Source organism: Aquarana catesbeiana, linkage group LG10 (assembly GCF_042186555.1).
Source record: "Aquarana catesbeiana isolate 2022-GZ linkage group LG10, ASM4218655v1, whole genome shotgun sequence".
In the NCBI taxonomy this organism is placed as follows: Eukaryota; Metazoa; Chordata; class Amphibia; order Anura; family Ranidae; genus Aquarana; species Aquarana catesbeiana.
In genome coordinates, this window is record NC_133333.1 from 158,258,198 (window position 1) to 158,276,878 (window position 18,681).

The window sequence follows — 18,681 nt, forward strand, 5'->3', positions numbered from 1 at the left end:
GCTTTAGTTCCTCCATGCCAGTTACACACTGCATTCATCTTCCTGTTGTGATTGGTTCTGCTCAGATATATATCTATGAAGACTTCATGGTGACTTCATATAGAGGAACACAGGAGGTTTTGCCCCTGGTCTTGTTCCATCTTATCATTGTGCTTCGATTCGTAGCCTCACTGCGACCTGTCAGATCCTCTTAAAGGGTCAGGCTAGCTAAAACTTGATTATGTGAATGAATGAATGAGCTTGTCAAGGCCAGATAAACTACAGCCCTCAGGAGTGGTCTGATAAACTTGATATACCAGTTGTTGGTAGATTCCAGAGCAGTTCTGTCAGTTATTACTCGATTTGCTCATGAATAGGGATGAGCCTGATGTTTGAGTTGATAGTAAGTTCGACTCGAACATTGGGCGTTCCCTGACTACCGAACATCATGGGGTGTTTGCGGGAAATTCGAGCGCCCGCGCAACGTGCCATAATGAACGGCGAGGCCATCAATGCACTTGAGATCGCAGTGCATTGACGGCTGCTGATTGGCCAAAGCATGCACCTGACCTGCATGCTTTGGCCAATCAAAGCGCACTGCTTTGGCCAATCATGGCTCAGGGGGCTGAGTCCACGCCCTACACTATGTAAGGCTGCTTACATGGCAGCCGTACATAGTTTTATGACCGAGAGCAGCAAAATTACATTTGTAAAGGAAAAAATGGCATTTAAAACTGCTCGCGGCTGCAATGTATTGCCGAATTCCGGCAATATAGATAAATATTGAAAAAAACAGCATGGTTTCCCTCCCAGTCTATTACCAGGCCCTTTGGGTCTTGTATGGATATTAAGGGGAACCCCGCCCCAAAATTAAAAAAAAAAAAAAAAAAAAAAAGGCATAGGGGTCCCTTCAAAATCCATACCAGGCCCTTCAGGTCATCCTCCCCATGTTGAGAGCATGTGGCCTGCTACAGTTCAGGAGGAGGGGGGCACGAGAGAGCGCCCTCCTTCCTGCGGCCTGCCATATTGCGTGCTCGGATAAGAGTCTGGTATGGATTTTGGGGGAACCCATGCTACAATTCATTACAGCCGTGAGCAGTTTAAATGACATTTCTTCCTTTTAGAAATGTCATTTTGCTGTGGTACTGTTCTAAACATGGGAAAGATGTGCTACTTTACAGGCATACTAAGAACACCCCATAGGCACGATAATTAAAGGAATATTTCATTTTTATTGTTAAACTTTAAGCATTATTAAAATCATTGCTCCTGAAAAAACGGCTGTTTTTTTAAAACTTTTTTTTTTTTTGCATTGATACATGTACCCGGGTCCCCAAACACTTTTTAGTTTGACAATAACTTGCATATAAGCCTTTTAAAATGAGCACTTTTGATTTTTCATGTTTGTGTCCCATAGACTTTAACGGTGTTCGCACAAATCTTTTGCCTGTTCGCAAGTTCTGGTGCGAACCGAACCAGGGGGGTGTTCGGCTCATCCCTACTCATTAACTGTGATGGTGAGATCAGTTTAAGTTCTCTGACTTTCACACTTTTTTTGCAGTAATTTGCAAATGGGTCCAATTCCCTCCATTATTATTATTTTATACTGTGGAGAATACAACTTAATTTCCCTTTTTATAACCTTAGAAAAAAAAATCCAAAATATAAAGTAAAATACCCAAGCCTATGAAAGGGAAGACATACTGCATATCCGAGAGATATTAGAGGCATGTGATTGTCCATTAGACTCTAGCTACAGGAGGATTATCACTTTGAGGACATTTCTAAATCTAAACTCGAGCAGAGGGCTAAATACACAGAGAAAATGCACTTCTAAAAGCTGTTCTACCTGCCAGTAGTGTAATATCTCTGTCCACTTGTTCTTGAGATTTAAACAGCGCTGTCACACAATGCAACCATCCCAGAGACTTGCTTTATTTATTTTTATTTTTCTAGCGTAGTTAAATAATACCACTAGTCCTTGTCTCTGTCCCTAGTCAGTCTTTGAGCAGTGGAGGAGGAGCGACAAACTGATATGTTTATGTCTAATGTTGTTCTGTCCTCTTCCCGTGTCGGTATGACTGACTCCATATACTGCTTTTCCCTTATCCAGTCTAAGCTCTGTTGTAAGAGGGGGGGCTGCACGAGGCTAATGCCACATTTAAATGTAGGTACTTACACAAGTTGCTGGCTTAGTGAAAATGATTGGAGCCCTCTGTGCTGGTGTAGGCCAAGGCAGCTGGAGGAGGGCTTTGTCTGGTCTGAGGTCAGTAGAGGAGCTTTTCTATGGGCCATGGGGGGGAGTTGGGCCCTAGCTTGTTTTTAAAGTGGATCTAAAGAAAACCTGTCATCTTAGAAATCTGGGAGCTGCCACTGCTGACTTGCTCTAAAGTGGTACTAAAGGCACAATAAAATTGGCATATACAGTGCCTTGAAAAAGTATTCATACCCGAAACAAGTTGTCAACTATTTTCATAATCGATTAGTTGGCCTGCATACAGAATGCATTATTTGTTTACATATCAGCAAATACAGTGAAGCGCACACATAGCTCAGTAACACCGTACATATGTGTCAAGACACAGTGGAGCACACATACAGCTCAGTACACCATCTATACATGTCAGTAAGTGCCTGAGCACTTGTGAATGTGTTAGAAGCATTGCCTCATGGGACATGTACTTCTGGGCAGGAAGTGAGTGGTTCTAAAGGCAGAAGTTTTACCTTGCTATTGGGGCACTCTATACTATACTTTGCAGCTTGCTATTGGGGCACTCTATACTATACTTTGCAGCTTGCTATTGGGGCACTCTAAAGGCAGGAGAAGTCAGAAGTGTTGGTGGGGGACCCAGAAGAGGAGAATCAGGGCTGCTCTGTGCAAAGCCATTACAGAGCAGGTAAGTATAACATGTTTGATGTTTAAAAAAAAAAAAAAATCACTTTAACTGCTTACTGCCCGCCCACCGTCAATGACGGCGGGGCAGTGCAGCTCTCGTTATGGGATGCCACCATATGACGGCGTCCTAGAATGGCCACTCTCGCGCGCCCGTGGCCAGTCCATGTTGCTAGGACACGACCCCGATGTGTGTAAAGAGCCGCGTCCGCGGCTCTTTAACCATGGGATCGGCTTTGTTCAATCACAGCCGGTCACATGTAAACAAGGAGATGCCGGTAATCGGTTCTCCTCGCCTCACACTGACGGAGTGTGAGCAGAGGAGAGCCGATCAGCGGCATCTCCTCACAGGGGGACATCTAGGGATGTAAACGGGGCACTGATCATCAGTACCCTGATTAGAATAAATAAATACAGTGTCACAAATAGTGCCCACCAATGCCAGCATATAATGCCCATCAGTGGCAGCAATCAGTGCCCATTAGCCATGCCAGTCAGTGCTGCCCATCACTGCTGTTGATCAATGCCCATTAGTGTTGCCCATCAGTTCCCATCTCTATACCGCCTATCCGTGCAACATATCAGTGCCCATAAGTGCGTCATATTAGTGCCGGCTCATCAGTGCCCATAAGTGCCGCCTCCTCAATGCTCACCAGTTCAGCCTATCAGTGCCCATCTGTGCCGCCTCATCAGCGCACATCAAAGAAGGCGAAAAATTACTTAGTCACAAAATTTACTAACAGAAAAAAGTAAAAAACTTTTCTTTTTTTTTTTTTTTTTTTTTAAACAATAAAAAATCCAGCAGTGATTAAATACCACCAAAAGAAAGCTCTATTTGTGTGAAGGAAATGATAAAAAATTTGTTTGGGTACAGCGTAGCATGACCGCGCAATTGTCATTCAAAGTGCGACAGCGCTGAAAAATGGCTTGGGCAGGAAAGGGGTGTAAGTGCCTGGTAGGCAAGTGGTTTAGGACTGTGTGCAGGGAAATTCAGCATTTGAGCCAAGAGAGGGGAAGGCTGATATACTGGAGGTAATATAAGGCATTAAAACTACATTTAATTACATTTAAGTAAAAGAATACCAGTATTGTGCATTCTATTTAAAATGATCATATCCACGGAAAAAAAGTCTCAGCTTTTAGTACTACTTTTAATATAAAATATTTTTACATCTCCCTTCCACCCTTCATATAGCTTCATGTCTGACTCCCAGTTAAAATGGCCATATAAGTCCTAAACGTTGCGGAGAGGAGGGGTCATTGATCCATCTGATAGATAGATAGAGATATATATATATATATATATATATATATATATATATATATATATATATATATATATATATATATATATATATATATATATTATAACATACATACAGTGGGGACGGAAAGTATTCAGACCCCCTTAAATTTTTCACTCTTTGTTATATTGCAGCCATTTGCTAAAATCATTTAAGTTCATTTTTTTTCCTCATTAATGTACACACAGCACCCCATATTGACAGAAAAATGCAGAATTGTTGATATTTTTGCAGATTTATTAAAAAAGAAAAACTGAAATATCACATTGTCCTAAGTATTCAGACCCTTTGCTCAGTATTTAGTAGAAGCAACCTTTTGATCTAATACAGCCATGAGTCTTTTTGGGAAAGATGCAACAAGTTTTTCACACCTGGATTTGGGGATCCTCTGCCATTCCTCTTTGCGGATCCTCTCCAGTTCTGTCAAGTTGGATGGTAATTGTTAGTGGACAGCCATTTTTAGGTCTCTCCAGAGATGCTCAATTGGGTTTAAGTCAGGGCTCTGGCTGGGCCATTCAAGTACAGTCACGGAGTTGTTGTGAAGACACTCCTTCGTTATTTTAGCTGTGTGCTTAGGGTCATTGTCTTGTTGGAAGGTAAACCTTCCGCCCAGTCTGAGGTCCTGAGCATTCTGGAGAAGGTTTTCGTCCAGGATATCCCTGTACTTGGCCACATTTATTTTTCCCTCAATTGCAACCAGTCGTCCTGTCCCTGCAGCTGAAAAACACCCCCACAGCATGATGCTGCCACCACCATGCTTCACTGTTGTGACTGTATTGGACAGGTGATGAGCAGTGCCTGGTTTTCTCCACACATACCGCTTAGAATTAAGGCCAAAAATCTCATCAGACCAGAGAATCCTATTTCTCACCATCTTGGAGTCACCATCTTCAGGTGTTTTATAGCAAATTCCATGCAGGCTTTCATGTGTCTTGCACTGAGGAGAAGCTTCCGTTGGGCCACTCTGCCATAAAGCCCCGACTGGTGGAGGGCTGCAGTGATGGTTGACTTTCTACATCTCTCTCCCTTCTCCCGACTGCATCTCTGGAGCTCAGCCACAGTGATCTTTGGGTTCTTCTTTACCTCTCTCACCAAGGCTCTTCTCCCCCGATAGCTCAGTTTGGCCGGACGGCCAGCTCTAAGAAGGGCTCTGGTCGTCCCAAACGTCTTCCATTTAAGGATTATGGAGGCCACTGTGCTCTTAGGAACCTTAAGTGCAGCAGAAATTTTTTTGTAACCTTGGCCAGATCTGTGCCTTGCCACAATTCTGTCCCTGAGGTCTTCAGGCAGTTCCTTTTTGACCTCATGATTCTCATTTGCTCTGACATGCACTGTGAGCTGTAAGGTCTTATTATATAGACAGGTGTGTGGCTTTCCTAATCAAGTCCAATCAGTATAATCAAACACAGCTAGACTCAAATGAAGGTGTAGAACCATCTCAACCATCTCTCCCATCGCACCTGAGTTAAATATATGAGTGTCACAGCAAAGGGTCTGAATACTTAGGACCATGTGATATTTCAGTTTTTCTTTTTTAATAAATCTGCAAAAATGTCAACCATTCTGTGTTTTTCTGTCAATATGGGGTGTTGTGTGTACATTAATGAGGAAAAAAAATGAACTTAAATGATTTTAGCAAATGGCTGCAATATAACAAAGAGTGAAAAATTTAAGGGGGTCTGAATACTTTCTGTCCCCACTATATATATAATATAATATATCCCTCAAAAAAATCTGCTCGGATTTTGAGGGCTGGTGAGGAAGGGCTGCCTGGGAGCGGGGGGGAATGGGAGTCCTTCTCCCAGCGATCGCGGAGGGGAAGAAAGAGAGAGCCAACCAGGTGTTCAGAGCACAGTGTGGGGAACACAGCGATGACAGCTTTCATTTCAATAGCGGTGTTCCCCGCCGCTCGCTGTCAGATACAACCCTTCCTTCTGATCCCGGGACTTTGATAGACAGATCACCCGTCCAATCCCAGTTATGGGTGATCTGTCAATCAAAGTTCCCCGGACGGAGGGCGGGGCTGTATATGATGTTGCGCGGCGGGAACACGGCAATTGAAATGAAAGCTGTTATCGCTGTGTTCCCCGCGCTGCGCTCTGAACACCTGGGCGGCTCTCCTGTTCCTCTCCTCCCCTACACAAGTAGGCTGCATAGTGGACACAGGCTGAATGGTGGACACAAAGCTGCATGGAGGACACACGCAGCCTGCATTGGTGGGCACGGATACAGTTGTTAATATTTTTTTTTTTATAACTTAATTCTGCATATTACATTTAAGTGTCTTTTCATGAGAGAATTTATGAGGGCGTGTTTAGGGGCGGGCTGGGTGGGGCAACTGGTGGCGAGTAACCCTTGAGGCCTGGCTAGTAGCTCAGGACTTGAAATTTTGATAGATAGATATAAATATATATATTTATCTATTTATTTCACTGTTTTACAGTATAGATGAACCCCTTTTATTGTAGCAATTATCTTCTCTCTTTGTACTATAAAGGGCTAATTTTAGTTTTGTTTTTTTTTTTACCCCCCATTATGACAGGTGATACAAAAAAAAGCATGCTGCTGCTACTAAACGTCTTAGGCCTGGTTAAAACCTATTTGGTGCTTTTTGCAGAAACGCACTGCAGTGGGACACTTTCACATCTATGCTTTTTTCAACCGCTGCGTATTTGGAAATTTGCGTATATTTTTTTTTTTTTTTTTTTTTGTTCAATAGACTTCAATGCAGAAGCTGCAAAAAAGCGTGTTGTGTGTTTTTTGCCACGATCTGCATTTTTTAATCTGCCCAACAACAAATTGGCCAAAGAAAAAGCATAAAAAATGCAAAATTGCATGTGCAAAAAGCACTGCAGAAACGGATCAAAAGTAAACTGCATAGGTGTGAACCGAGCCTTATGCTGGCCATACACGTATTGATTTTCGGACGAGATTATTCATATGAAAAATCTTTGTACATTTGCTGAATGTAAGAATGTCGTTTTGAAAATTTCTCTTGCTTTTAACATTCAGTTTTAAAATGAATGTCATTTCTGAATGAAAACCACATACACTTTCTGAAAATTCCTTTGACCAAGAAGTTTTCTATTCTGCTCCTTTTGAATTTTCCCATCACTGTGGTTGAAAATGAACGTCGATTTGACCCCACCAACAATTAGAAAATCGAATGAATGTTCTTTTTTTTCTTATAAATAAAAAAAAAAAGTGTTCGGAGTCTGATATTTACCAGATTCAACCTTTTTAACCACTTGCCGACCGCCGCACGACTATATACGTCGACAGAGCGGCACGGGCAGGCAAAAGGACGTATATGTACGTCCTTGCCTGCCCGCGGGTGGGGGGTCCGATCGGACCCCCCCCCCCGGTGCCTGCGGCGGTCGGCAAATCTCCCCCGGCGATCGGAGGTGAGGGGGAGGCCATCCATTCGTGGCCCCCCCCCCTCGCGATCGCTCTCAGCCAATGGGATCATTTCCCTGCCTCTGTATTGTACACAGAGGCAGAGGAAATGATGTCATCTCTCCTCGGCTCGGTATTTTCCGTTCCGGGCCGAGGAGAGAAGACTGCAATGTAAGTGCACCAACACACTACACAGGCACACTAAACACCCCGATCCCCCCCCCCCCCCCCGATCGCCCCCCGATTCCCCCCCCCCCCCACCAAGCAGGTTTTTTTTTTTTTTTTTTTTCTGATTACTGTATTGGTGTCAGTTTGTGACAGTTACAGTGTCAGGGCAGTGAGTGTTAGGCCCCCTGTAGGTCTAGGGTACCCCCCTAACCCCCCGTAATAAAGTTTTAACCCCTTGATCACCCCCTGTCACCAGTGTCGCTAAGCGATCATTTTTCTGATCGCTGTATTAGTGTCGCTGGTGATGCTAGTTAGGGACGTAAATATTTAGGTTCGCCGTCAGAGTTTTATAGCGTCAGGGACCCCCATATACTATCTAATAAATGTTTTAACCCCTTGATTGCCCCCTAGTTAACCCTTTCACCACTGATCACTGTATAACCGTTACGGGTGACGCTGGTTAGTTTGTTTATTTTTTATAGTGTCAGGGCACCCGCCGTTTATTACCGAATAAAGATTTAGCCCCCTGATCGCCCGGCGGTGATATGCGTCGCCCCAGGCAGCGTCAGATTAGCGCCAGTACCGCTAACACCCACGCACGCAGCATACGCCTCCCTTAGTGGTATAGTATCTGTACAGATCAATATCTGATCCGATCAGATCTATACTAGCGTCCCCAGCAGTTTAGGGTTCCCAAAAACACAGTGTTAGCGGGATCAGCCCAGATACCTGCTAGCACCTGCGTTTTGCCCCTCCGCCCAGCTCGGCCCAGCCCACCCAAGTGCAGTATCGATCGATCACTGTCACTTACAAAACACTAAACGCATAACTGCAGCGTTCGCAGAGTCAGGCCTGATCCCTGCGATCGCTAACAGTTTTTTTGGTAGCATTTTGGTGAAATGGCAAGCACCAGCCCCAGGCAGCGTCAGGTTAGTGCCAGTACCGCTAACACCCACGCACCGTACACCTCCCTTAGTGGTATAGTATCTGAACGCATCAATATCTGATCCGATCAGATCTATACTAGCGTCCCCAGCAGTTTAGGGTTCCCAAAAACGCAGTGTTAGCGGGATCAGCCCAGATACCTGCTAGCACCTGCGTTTTGCCCCTCCGCCCGGCCCAGCCCAGCCCACCCAAGTGCAGTATCGATCGATCACTGTCACTTACAAAACACTAAATGCATAACTGCAGCGTTCGCAGAGTCAGGCCTGATCCCTGCGATCGTTAACAGTTTTTTTGGTAGCGTTTTGGTGAACTGGCAAGCGCCAGCGGCCTAGTACACCCCGGTCGTAGTCAAACCAGCACTGCAGTAACACTTGGTGACGTGGCGAGTCCCATAAGTGCAGTTCAAGCTGGTGAGGTGGCAAGCACAAATAGTGTCCCGCTGCCACCAAGAAGACAAACACAGGCCCGTCATGCCCATAGTGCCCTTCCTGCTGCATTCGCCAATCCTAATTGGGAACCCACCACTTCTGCAGCGCCCGTACTTCCCCCATTCACATCCCCAATCAAATGCAGTCGGCTGCATGAGAGGCATTTTTATGTCCTCCCGAGTACCCCTACCCAACGAACCCCCCCAAAAAAGATGTTGTGTCTGCAGCAAGCGCGGATATAGGCGTGACACCCACTATTATTGTCCCTCCTGTCCTGACAATCCTGGTCTTTGCATTGGTGAATGTTTTGAACGCTACCATTCACTAGCTGAGTATTAGCGTAGGGTACAGCATTGCACAGACTAGGACACACTTTCACAGGGTCTCCCAAGATGCCATCGCATTTTGAGAGACCCGAACCTGGAACCGGTTACAGTTATAAAAGTTACAGTTACAAAAAAAGTGTAAAAAAAAAAAAAAAAAAAAAACACAAACAAAAATATAAAATAAAAAATAATAGTTGTCGTTTTATTGTTCTCTCTCTATTCTCTCTTTCTCTATTCTCTCTATTGTTCTGCTCTTTTTTACTGTATTCTATTCTGCAATGTTTTATTGTTATTATGTTTTATCATGTTTGCTTTTCAGGTCTGCAATTTTTTATACTTTACCGTTTACTGTGCTTTATTGTTAACCATATTTTTGTCTTCAGGTACAGCATTCACGACTTTGAGTGGTTATACCAGAATGATGCTTGCAGGTTTAGGTATCATCTTGGTATCATTCTTTTCAGCCAGCGGTCGGCTTTCATGTAGAAGCAATCCTAGCGGCTAATTAGCCTCTAGACTGCTTTTACAAGCAGTGGGAGAGAATGCCCCCCCCCCCACAGTCTTCCGTGTTTTTCTCTGGCTCTCCTGTCTCAACAGGGAACCTGAGAATGCAGCCGGTGATTCAGCCAGCTGACCATAGAGCTGATCAGAGACCAGAGTGGCTCCAAACATCTCTATGGCCTAAGAAACCGGAAGCTACGAGCATTTTATGACTTAGATTTCGCCGGATGTAAATAGCGCCATTGGGAAATTGGGAAAGCATTTTATCATACCGATCTTGGTGTGGTCAGATGCTTTGAGGGCAGAGGAGAAATCTAGGGTCTAATAGACCCCAATTTTTTCAAAAAAGAGTACCTGTCACTACCTATTGCTATCATAGGGGATATTTACATTCCCTGAGATAACAATAAAAATGATTAAAAAAAAAAAAAAAATGAAAGGAACAGTTTTAAAATAAGATAAAAAAGCAAAAAAATAATAAAGAAAAAAAAAAAAAAAAAAAAAAAGCACCCCTGTCCCCCCTGCTCTCGCGCTAAGGCGAACGCAAGCGTCGGTCTGGCGTCAAATGTAAACAGCAATTGCACCATGCATGTGAGGTATCACCGCGACGGTCAGATCGAGGGCAGTAATTTTAGCAGTAGACCTCCTCTGTAAATCTAAAGTGGTAACCTGTAAAGGCTTTTAAAGGCTTTTAAAAATGTATTTATTTTGTTGTCACTGCACGTTTGTGCGCAATTGTAAAGCATGTCATGTTTGGTATCCATGTACTCGGCCTAAGATCATCTTTTTTATTTCATCAAACATTTGGGCAATATAGTGTGTTTTAGTGCATTAAAATGTAAAAAAGTGTGTTTTTTCCCCAAAAAATGCGTTTTTCAAAAATCGCTGCGCAAATACTGTGTGAAAAAAAAAAATTAAACACCCACCATTTTAATCTGTAGGGCATTTGCTTTAAAAAAATATATAATGTGTGGGGGTTCAAAGTAATTTTCTTGCAAAAAAAAATAATTTTTTCATGTAATCAAAAAGTGTCAGAAAGGGCTTTGTCTTCAAGTGGTTAGAAGAGTGGGTGATGTGTGACATAAGCTTCTAAATGTTGTGCATAAAATGCCAGGACAGTTCAAACCCCCCCAAATGACCCCATTTTGGAAAGTAGACACCCCAAGCTATTTGCTGAGAGCCATGTCGAGTCCATGGAATATTTTATATTGTGACACAAGTTGCGGGAAAGAGACAAATTATTATTATTTTTTTTTTTTTTTGCACAAAGTTGTCACTAAATGATATATTGCTCAAACATGCCATGGGAATATGTGAAATTACACCCCAAAATACATTCTGTTGCTTCTCCTGAGTACGGGGATACCACATGTGTGAGACTTTTTGAGAGCCTAGCCACGTATGGGACCCCGAAAACCAAGCACCGCCTTCAGGCTTTCTAAGGGCGTAAATTTTTGATTTCACTCTTCACTGCCTATCACAATCTCGGAGGCCATGGAATGCCCAGGTGGCACAAACCCCCCCAAATGACCCCATTTTGGAAAGTAGACACCCCAAGCTATTTGCTGAGAGGTATAGTGAGTATTTTGCAGACCTCACTTTTTGTCACAAAGTTTTGAAAATTAAAAAAAGAAAAAAAAATTTTTTTTTTGTCTTTCTTCATTTTCAAAAACAAATGAGAGCTGCAAAATACTCACCATGCCTCTCAGCAAATAGCTTGGGGTGTCTACTTTCCAAAATGGGGTCATTTGGGGGGGGTTTGTGCCACCTGGGCATTCCATGGCCTCCGAAACTGTGATAGGCAGTGAAGAGTGAAATCAAAAATGTACACCCTTAGAAATCCTGAAGGCGGTGATTGGTTTTCGGGGTCCCGTACGCGGCTAGGCTCCTAAAAAGTCCCACACATGTGGTATCCCCATACTCAGGAGAAGCAGCAGAATGTATTTTGGGGTGCAATTCCACATATGCCCATGACCTGTGTGAGCAATATATCATTTAGTGACAACTTTGTGCAAAAAAAAAATTTGTCTCTTTCCCGCAACTTGTGTCACAATATAAAATATTCCATGGACTCAACATGCCTCTCAGCAAATAGCTTGGGGTGTCTACTTTCCAAAATGGGGTCATTTGGGGGGGGGTTGTGCCATCTGGGCATTTTATGGCCTTCAAAACTGTGATAGGTAGTGAGGAGTAAAATCAAAAATGTACGCCCTTAGAAATCCTGAAGGCAGTGATTGGTTTTCGGGGCCCCGTATGCGGCTAGGCTCCCAAAAAGTCCCACACATGTGGTATCCCCATACTCAGGAGAAGCAGCTAAATGTATTTTGGGGTGCAATTCCACATATGCCCATGGCCTGTGTGAGCAATATATCATTTAGTGACAACTTTTTGTAATTTTTTTTTTTTTTTCTTTCATTATTCAATCACTTGGGACAAAAAAAATGAATATTCAATGGGCTCAACATGCCTCTCAGCAATTTCCTTGGGGTGTCTACTTTCCAAAATGGGGTCATTTGTGGGGGTTTTGTACTGCCCTGTCATTTTAGCACCTCAAGAAATGACATAGGCAGTCATAAATTAAAGACTGTGTAAATTCCAGAAAATGTACCCTAGTTTGTAGGCGCTATAACTTTTGCGCAAACCAATAAATATACACTTATTGACATTTTTTTTTACCAAAGACATGTGGCCAAATACATTTTGGCCTAAATGTATGACTAAAATTGAGTTTATTGGATTTTTTTTAGAACAAAAAGTAGAAAATATCATTTTTTTTCAAAATTTTCGGTCTTTTTCCGTGTATAGCGCAAAAAATAAAAACGGCAGAGGTGATCAAATACCATCAAAAGAAAGCTCTATTTGTGGGAAGAAAAGGACGCAAATTTCGTTTGGTTACAGCATTGCATGACCGCGCAATTAGCAGTTAAAGCGACGCAGTGCCAAATTGTAAAAAGTGCTCTGGTCAGGAAGGGGGTAAATCCTTCCGGGGCTGAAGTGGTTAATAGTGTATATATACAGTATATCTCTTCTGTCTATCTATTCTCAGAGTGGATTAGAGATTTTGCTCCCTAACCATATAGTTGGTTATTTATATTTACCACTGTGTACACATATTTAACAAATAAATTGCCTTTTTTTTCAAGTTTACATCTGAACTGAATTATACACCATGATTTTTTTAAGGTTATTATCCGATTAATCTAAACAGCCAACTAATCGATTATGAAATTAGTTGCAGTCCTAGTTACAACCAAAAACTTAAATGTATTTAATTGCGATTTTATATAATAGACCAACAGAAAGTGGCACATAATTGTGAAGTGGAAGGAAAATGATAAATGGTTTTCAAAATGTTTTACAAATATCTGAAAAGTGTGTGCCTTTTTGTAACCAGCCCCCTTTACTGATATCCCTAAGGGCCCTTTCACACTAGGATGGGGGCGGCGTCAGCGGTAAAACGCCGCTATTGTAAGCGGCACTTTACCGTCGGTATTCGGCCGCTAGCGGGGCGGTTTTACTCCCCGCTAGCGGCCAAGAAAGCGTTAAAAACCACCTCTGCAGAGACGCTTTGCCAGCGGTATAGCCGCGCTGTCCCATTGATTTCAATGGACAGGAGCGGTATACACACCGCTCCTTCACCGCTCCGAAGATGCTGCTAGCAGGACTTTTTTTCCCGTCCTGCTAGCGCACCGCTCCAGTGTGAAAGCCCTCGGGGCTTTCACACTGGAGAGACAGCAGCGGCTGTTTCGGGTCGGTTTGCAGGCGCTATTATTAGCGCAATAGCGCCTGCAAACCGCCCCAGTGTAAAAGGGCCCTAACTAAAATCTAGTGGAACCAATTGGCTTCAGAAGTGACCTAATTGGTAAATAGAGTCCACCTGTGTGTAATTTAATCTCAGGATAAATGCAGCTGTTCTGTGAAGCCCTCAGAGGTCTGTTAGAGAACCTTAGCGAACAAACCGCATCATGAAGGCCAAGGAACACACCTGACAGGTCAGGGATAAAGTTGTGGAGAAGTTTAAAGCAGGGTTAGGTTATAAAATAATATCCCAAGCTTTGAACATCTCACGGAGCACTATTCTATCCATCATCCGAAAATGGAAAGAGTATGGCACAACTGCAAACTTACCAAGACATGGCCGTCCACCTAAGCTAATTTTGGATGAGAGCACATCCATGCCAGCATTGTCAGTTTTCTGGCTGTGCTGGGAGCACAACCTGCCTATCCAATGGTCAGACTTGTGCTGACACGGCCCCAAAGCAGTTTTTCACTGGGAAGATCAATGTTCTGCCGTTTCTCCACCCATGTATTTATATGTACTGTATGTATGTGTATGTGTTTTGCCTTTCGTTTCTATTTTTAACTTAAAATGGGTTGTTTTACAAGGTGAGGCTTTACATCTACATTAACTTCATCTCTAATTTCAAAGCAATACATAGCTGGCACAAGGTCTGGTATCTTATTAGTTGCCCATGATGTAAACAGATGTTACAAAAATACATTTATAGGAAGATAACGCATATTAAGACAAACTTAGAGTTGCCAAATCAGAGATTTATATCCATTCAATATATTTTTTTTTTTCCTTTTTATCATGAAGCCCAAATCTGCAGAACAGCTACTCCAAATGTTAGCAAATGGGAACCTTAACCGCACTCAGCATCCAACAGACGCCAACGCTTCTTCGTCTCGATCACATGCTGTCTTTCAGGTAACATGCTGGTTTGGTTGTCCATGTGATGTTCTTTTCTGCAGACCGAATACATTCTTTTTTTTTTTTTTTTTTGTCCTTACAAAAGCTTGGAGTACAGGAAGCTGGAGTGGTTGCCTATTGAGCTGATAAGTATTAGGGTTGTCCCGATAACACTTTTTTAAGACCGAGTACAAGTACCAATACTTTTTTTCAAGTACTCGCCGATACTGATTACGATTCTTTTTTTTCAGTGTCATGCTAGCACTAATGGGCACTGATAGGTGGCACGCACTGATGGGTGGCACACACTGATGACTGGCACTGCTAGATGGCACTGACTGATGAACACTAATAGGTGGCACTGATTATGCAGCACTGATAGGTGGCACGCTCTGATAGGTGGCACGCACTGATGGGCACTGATAGGTGGCACGCACTGATAGGTGGCACGCACTGATGGGCACTGATAGGTGGCACGCACTGATGGGCACTGATAGGTGGCACGCACTGATGGGCACTGATAGGTGGCACGCACTGATGGGCACTGATAGGTGGCACGCACTGATAGGTGGCACGCACTGATGGGTGGCACGCACTGATGGGTGGCACGCACTGATGGGTGGCACGCACTGATGGGTGGCACGCACTGATGGGTGGCACGCACTGATGGGTGGCACGCACTGATGGGTGGCAGTCGATGGGCACTGATAGGTGGCTGGCAGTGGCACTGATGGATGGCACTAACAGATGTCACTGATGAGCACTGGTTGATAGCTGACGCTTATGGGCACGAGAGGATTAAATTTTTTTTATGCTCCCTCTGCAACGCCCATTTTGGTACACCTTGCACTCGGCCTCAATAAAGCAGCAGCGGACATCTTGTTACACTCTGCCCGAACAAAATGGGCTGGGTGTAACAAGATGTCCGCTGCTGGCATATTGTGGCTGAGTGCAGGGTGTACCAAGATGGGCTTCGGGATTTTCAGTTACACTGATGTGGAACTGCAACGCAGAGCGTCACTTCCATTACCGAATGTGAAGGCTCCGATTGCCGATCCGATGATGCAGCTGTGCCCTGCACTCTGTACTATCTGCTCGGAGGTACTCTGAGGACTCGTGCTCCGCTCTGCTCTCAGCTCTGCCCGCTGACTTCCTTCCTGTCTCTCCCATCCCAGCCAGGTATCTGCTAAGGCATCGGGAGTATTTGTGCGAGTACAAGTACTTGCACAAATGCTCGGTATCGGGACAACCCTAATAAGTATGGTTAGGTATGGTTTAATTCCTGTAAGCACATATTTCTAGTTCTAACAACGTTCACCTGTATTTTGGTATCCCACCCCCTCTGTTGCCGATACTTGACTTCATGTTCCGCCTGTTTTTCTGGCAATGAAGCACTGGGTGCAGCCATTCCCTAGCCTGAGAACCCTCAGTGAAGGTTCTTGGCTATATGTAAGTTCCAACCATGAATGGAAACATGGCTTTTTCTCACAGCTTCAGTGTATAACTGAATGAGTGTCGGCAATGATGGTATTAGTGACTGAGGGGACGGGTTTTCAAGTGAACCTGGATATTTTTTTTTTTTTTTTGTTCTTTAATCAACAAGGTTTTCTTTTAGTGATGTCTTACAAGAATGGTTTTGTGTTCTATGTATTTGATTGTAACCCTTCCCTTTCTCCAAGCATACAAACAGTTTGTGATTTCCTTGTGATGGTTCGCCTTACGTATACATGAAATTGTTAATTTTAAAGAGATTATTTGCATTATCTGCATATGCTTCCTGGAAAAGGTGGACATTCCTTCAAGAAACCTGTTGGATGGAATAAATATCTCCATATTTAGCGTTTATACTCACTAATTACACTGGACACTTAAAGGAGTTGTAAAGGCAGAAGGTTTTTTATCTTAATGCATTCTATGTATCCCCCTAACACTTACCTGAGGTCCTTCTCTGTCCAGCGATGTCTACGAGTGTCTCAGCCGTCCGAGATTCTCCCTCCTAATTGGCTAAGACACAGCAACGTTGCCATTGGCTGTTGTCAAAGTCAGCTAGCCAATCAGAAGAGAGATGGGGTGGGGCCGGGTCAGAGCTCTGTGTCTGAATGGACACAGGGAGCTGTGACTCGGCTCGAGTGCCCCCATAGCAAGCTGCATGCTGTGGGGGCCCTCAACAGGAGGGATGGATCATAAAAGAGGGACCAGAGAAGGAGGAGGATCCGGGCTGCTCTGTGCAAATCCACTAAGGTAAGTATGACATATTTGTTATTTTTATAGGAAAATGAGACTTTACTTTAGGCCTGGTATACACTATATATGGTTTTAAACAAAACTTACAGATCTCCGTACTAACACATCTGATGTTAGTGCAGCAATCTCCCCCTTGCTGAGCTATTGTGTTCCATTCTGTCAGTGCTGATCGGATACTGGTTTTCCAGCATGCTCATTCAACAGAAGCTGGTCAAGGAGCTGTACACAAGGGCCGAAAGTCAGCCGATTCCTGCCAAACTGACCATTTTCGATTTGATTTTCAGTCCTTGTGTACCCAGCCTTCTACTCTGAAGCTTTTGGAAACTGTTTTTTTCTTTGTGATATTGGGAAACTTGTTTTATTGTAATACTTTGGAATAAAGAAGCGTATTTATGTTTTTATAAACTCTTGTGTCCTTAATTGCATTCCTTTATAAACATGGCATTTTATATAGGGGTTTAACATGCGGCATTATCTGTTTTTTGTCTTTGACCCCATCCAACAGTCTTTGGTAAAATATAACTGCTGTGGTTACAAACACTTTTATTTTGCATACAGTATGTAAAAATCGCAGCACACTTTTCTGGAAGCTGTACCATGTCTTAAGGTCATGGTACAAAGAGTACTAGTCTTATTTAAAGAGCTCCAGAAATTCTATGAGCACCAACTACATTGCTTTGTCATCTCTTGCAGATCTATGTAAAACAACAAGACCGCACAGCAAGCATCAGTCAGGACATCCGCATAGCTAAGATGAGCCTTATTGACCTGGCTGGGTCTGAAAGAGCTTCTTCCACGAATGCCAAAGGAGAACGCCTCAGGGAAGGTGCCAACATCAATCGTTCTCTTCTCGCTCTCATAAACGTCATTAATGCGCTAGCTGATGCCAAGGTACCTTCTGTCCCCTGCACATACATGGCTGTTCTGATTGCTGTCATATGGGTTGCATGTTTAATTAGTATCTTGTTATTTTGGGGCTTTATGAAAAGCCTCAAGTGTCTGTTCTGTGTTCATTTAATCTACGGTTCCTGGGCAAAAAGCAAACAGACAATGTTTTCCTTGCCTAGGTTGCTCGGACACAGGGCACAGTCTAATTGTGTTTACGTTCCACAATAGTTTACAAACTTGGGATGTTCCACCAGAGCGGGCTTAAAGGACAGAATAACTTCCACTGAGACATGTGTTTCTATTTTGAGATTTTTTTTTTTTTAAAGTTTGTACAATTTCAGGAAGAATGTCCTGATTTAAAAATGTCACTTATAAACTATAATCATGAAATATTGGAGCTCTTCCTACAAGGATCTCCCCAAATGTTTTACAAAGAGGCATGTCACCCCATTTGCAGTAATTTAGCTAGCAAAAATCTAGTATGAAGGTGAAAGCCAGGCAGATATTAAAGTGACACTAAACACACAATGTTTAATTTTATTCATTGTCCCTTCTATCTCTGTATGTGGATGATGACATTGTAATTTTTTAATAAAAACAAACAACCTTTTTTATTAATCGATATACAGCTGTCACATGACCCAGATCTTTTTTAGCCTGTCTGCAGGGTGCTTAGGGCCAGCGCAGCACTTGGTGAAGAAAATGGTTTGATTGGACCAGCTTTGTCCAAGCGAACTATTTAGTGCCGGTTCACACTGGTGCATTGCCAGACATCGCATGCGATTTGCACCTCATTGCTGTGCAGATCACATGCGATGTGATTTCAGCCATACAAACTGTATGGCTAAAATCGCATTTGCACCAAAATGATGCAGGACCCTTTTTTTTTTTTTTTTTTTTTTTTTTTTTTTTTTTG

The 18,681-nt window shown here is 43.2% G+C and overlaps 1 protein-coding gene across 1 annotated transcript in view; it reads left to right on the forward strand.

Annotated features, from left to right (window-relative positions):
• KIF18B (kinesin family member 18B) overlaps positions 1-18,681 on the forward strand; it is a 127,419-nt gene that overhangs the window by 22,974 nt on the left and 85,764 nt on the right. Inside the window, exons 5-6 of the mRNA XM_073602822.1 lie at positions 14,541-14,651; positions 17,571-17,768. Coding sequence (XP_073458923.1) covers positions 14,541-14,651; positions 17,571-17,768 — 309 coding nt within the window. The remainder of the gene's footprint in view (positions 1-14,540; positions 14,652-17,570; positions 17,769-18,681) is intronic.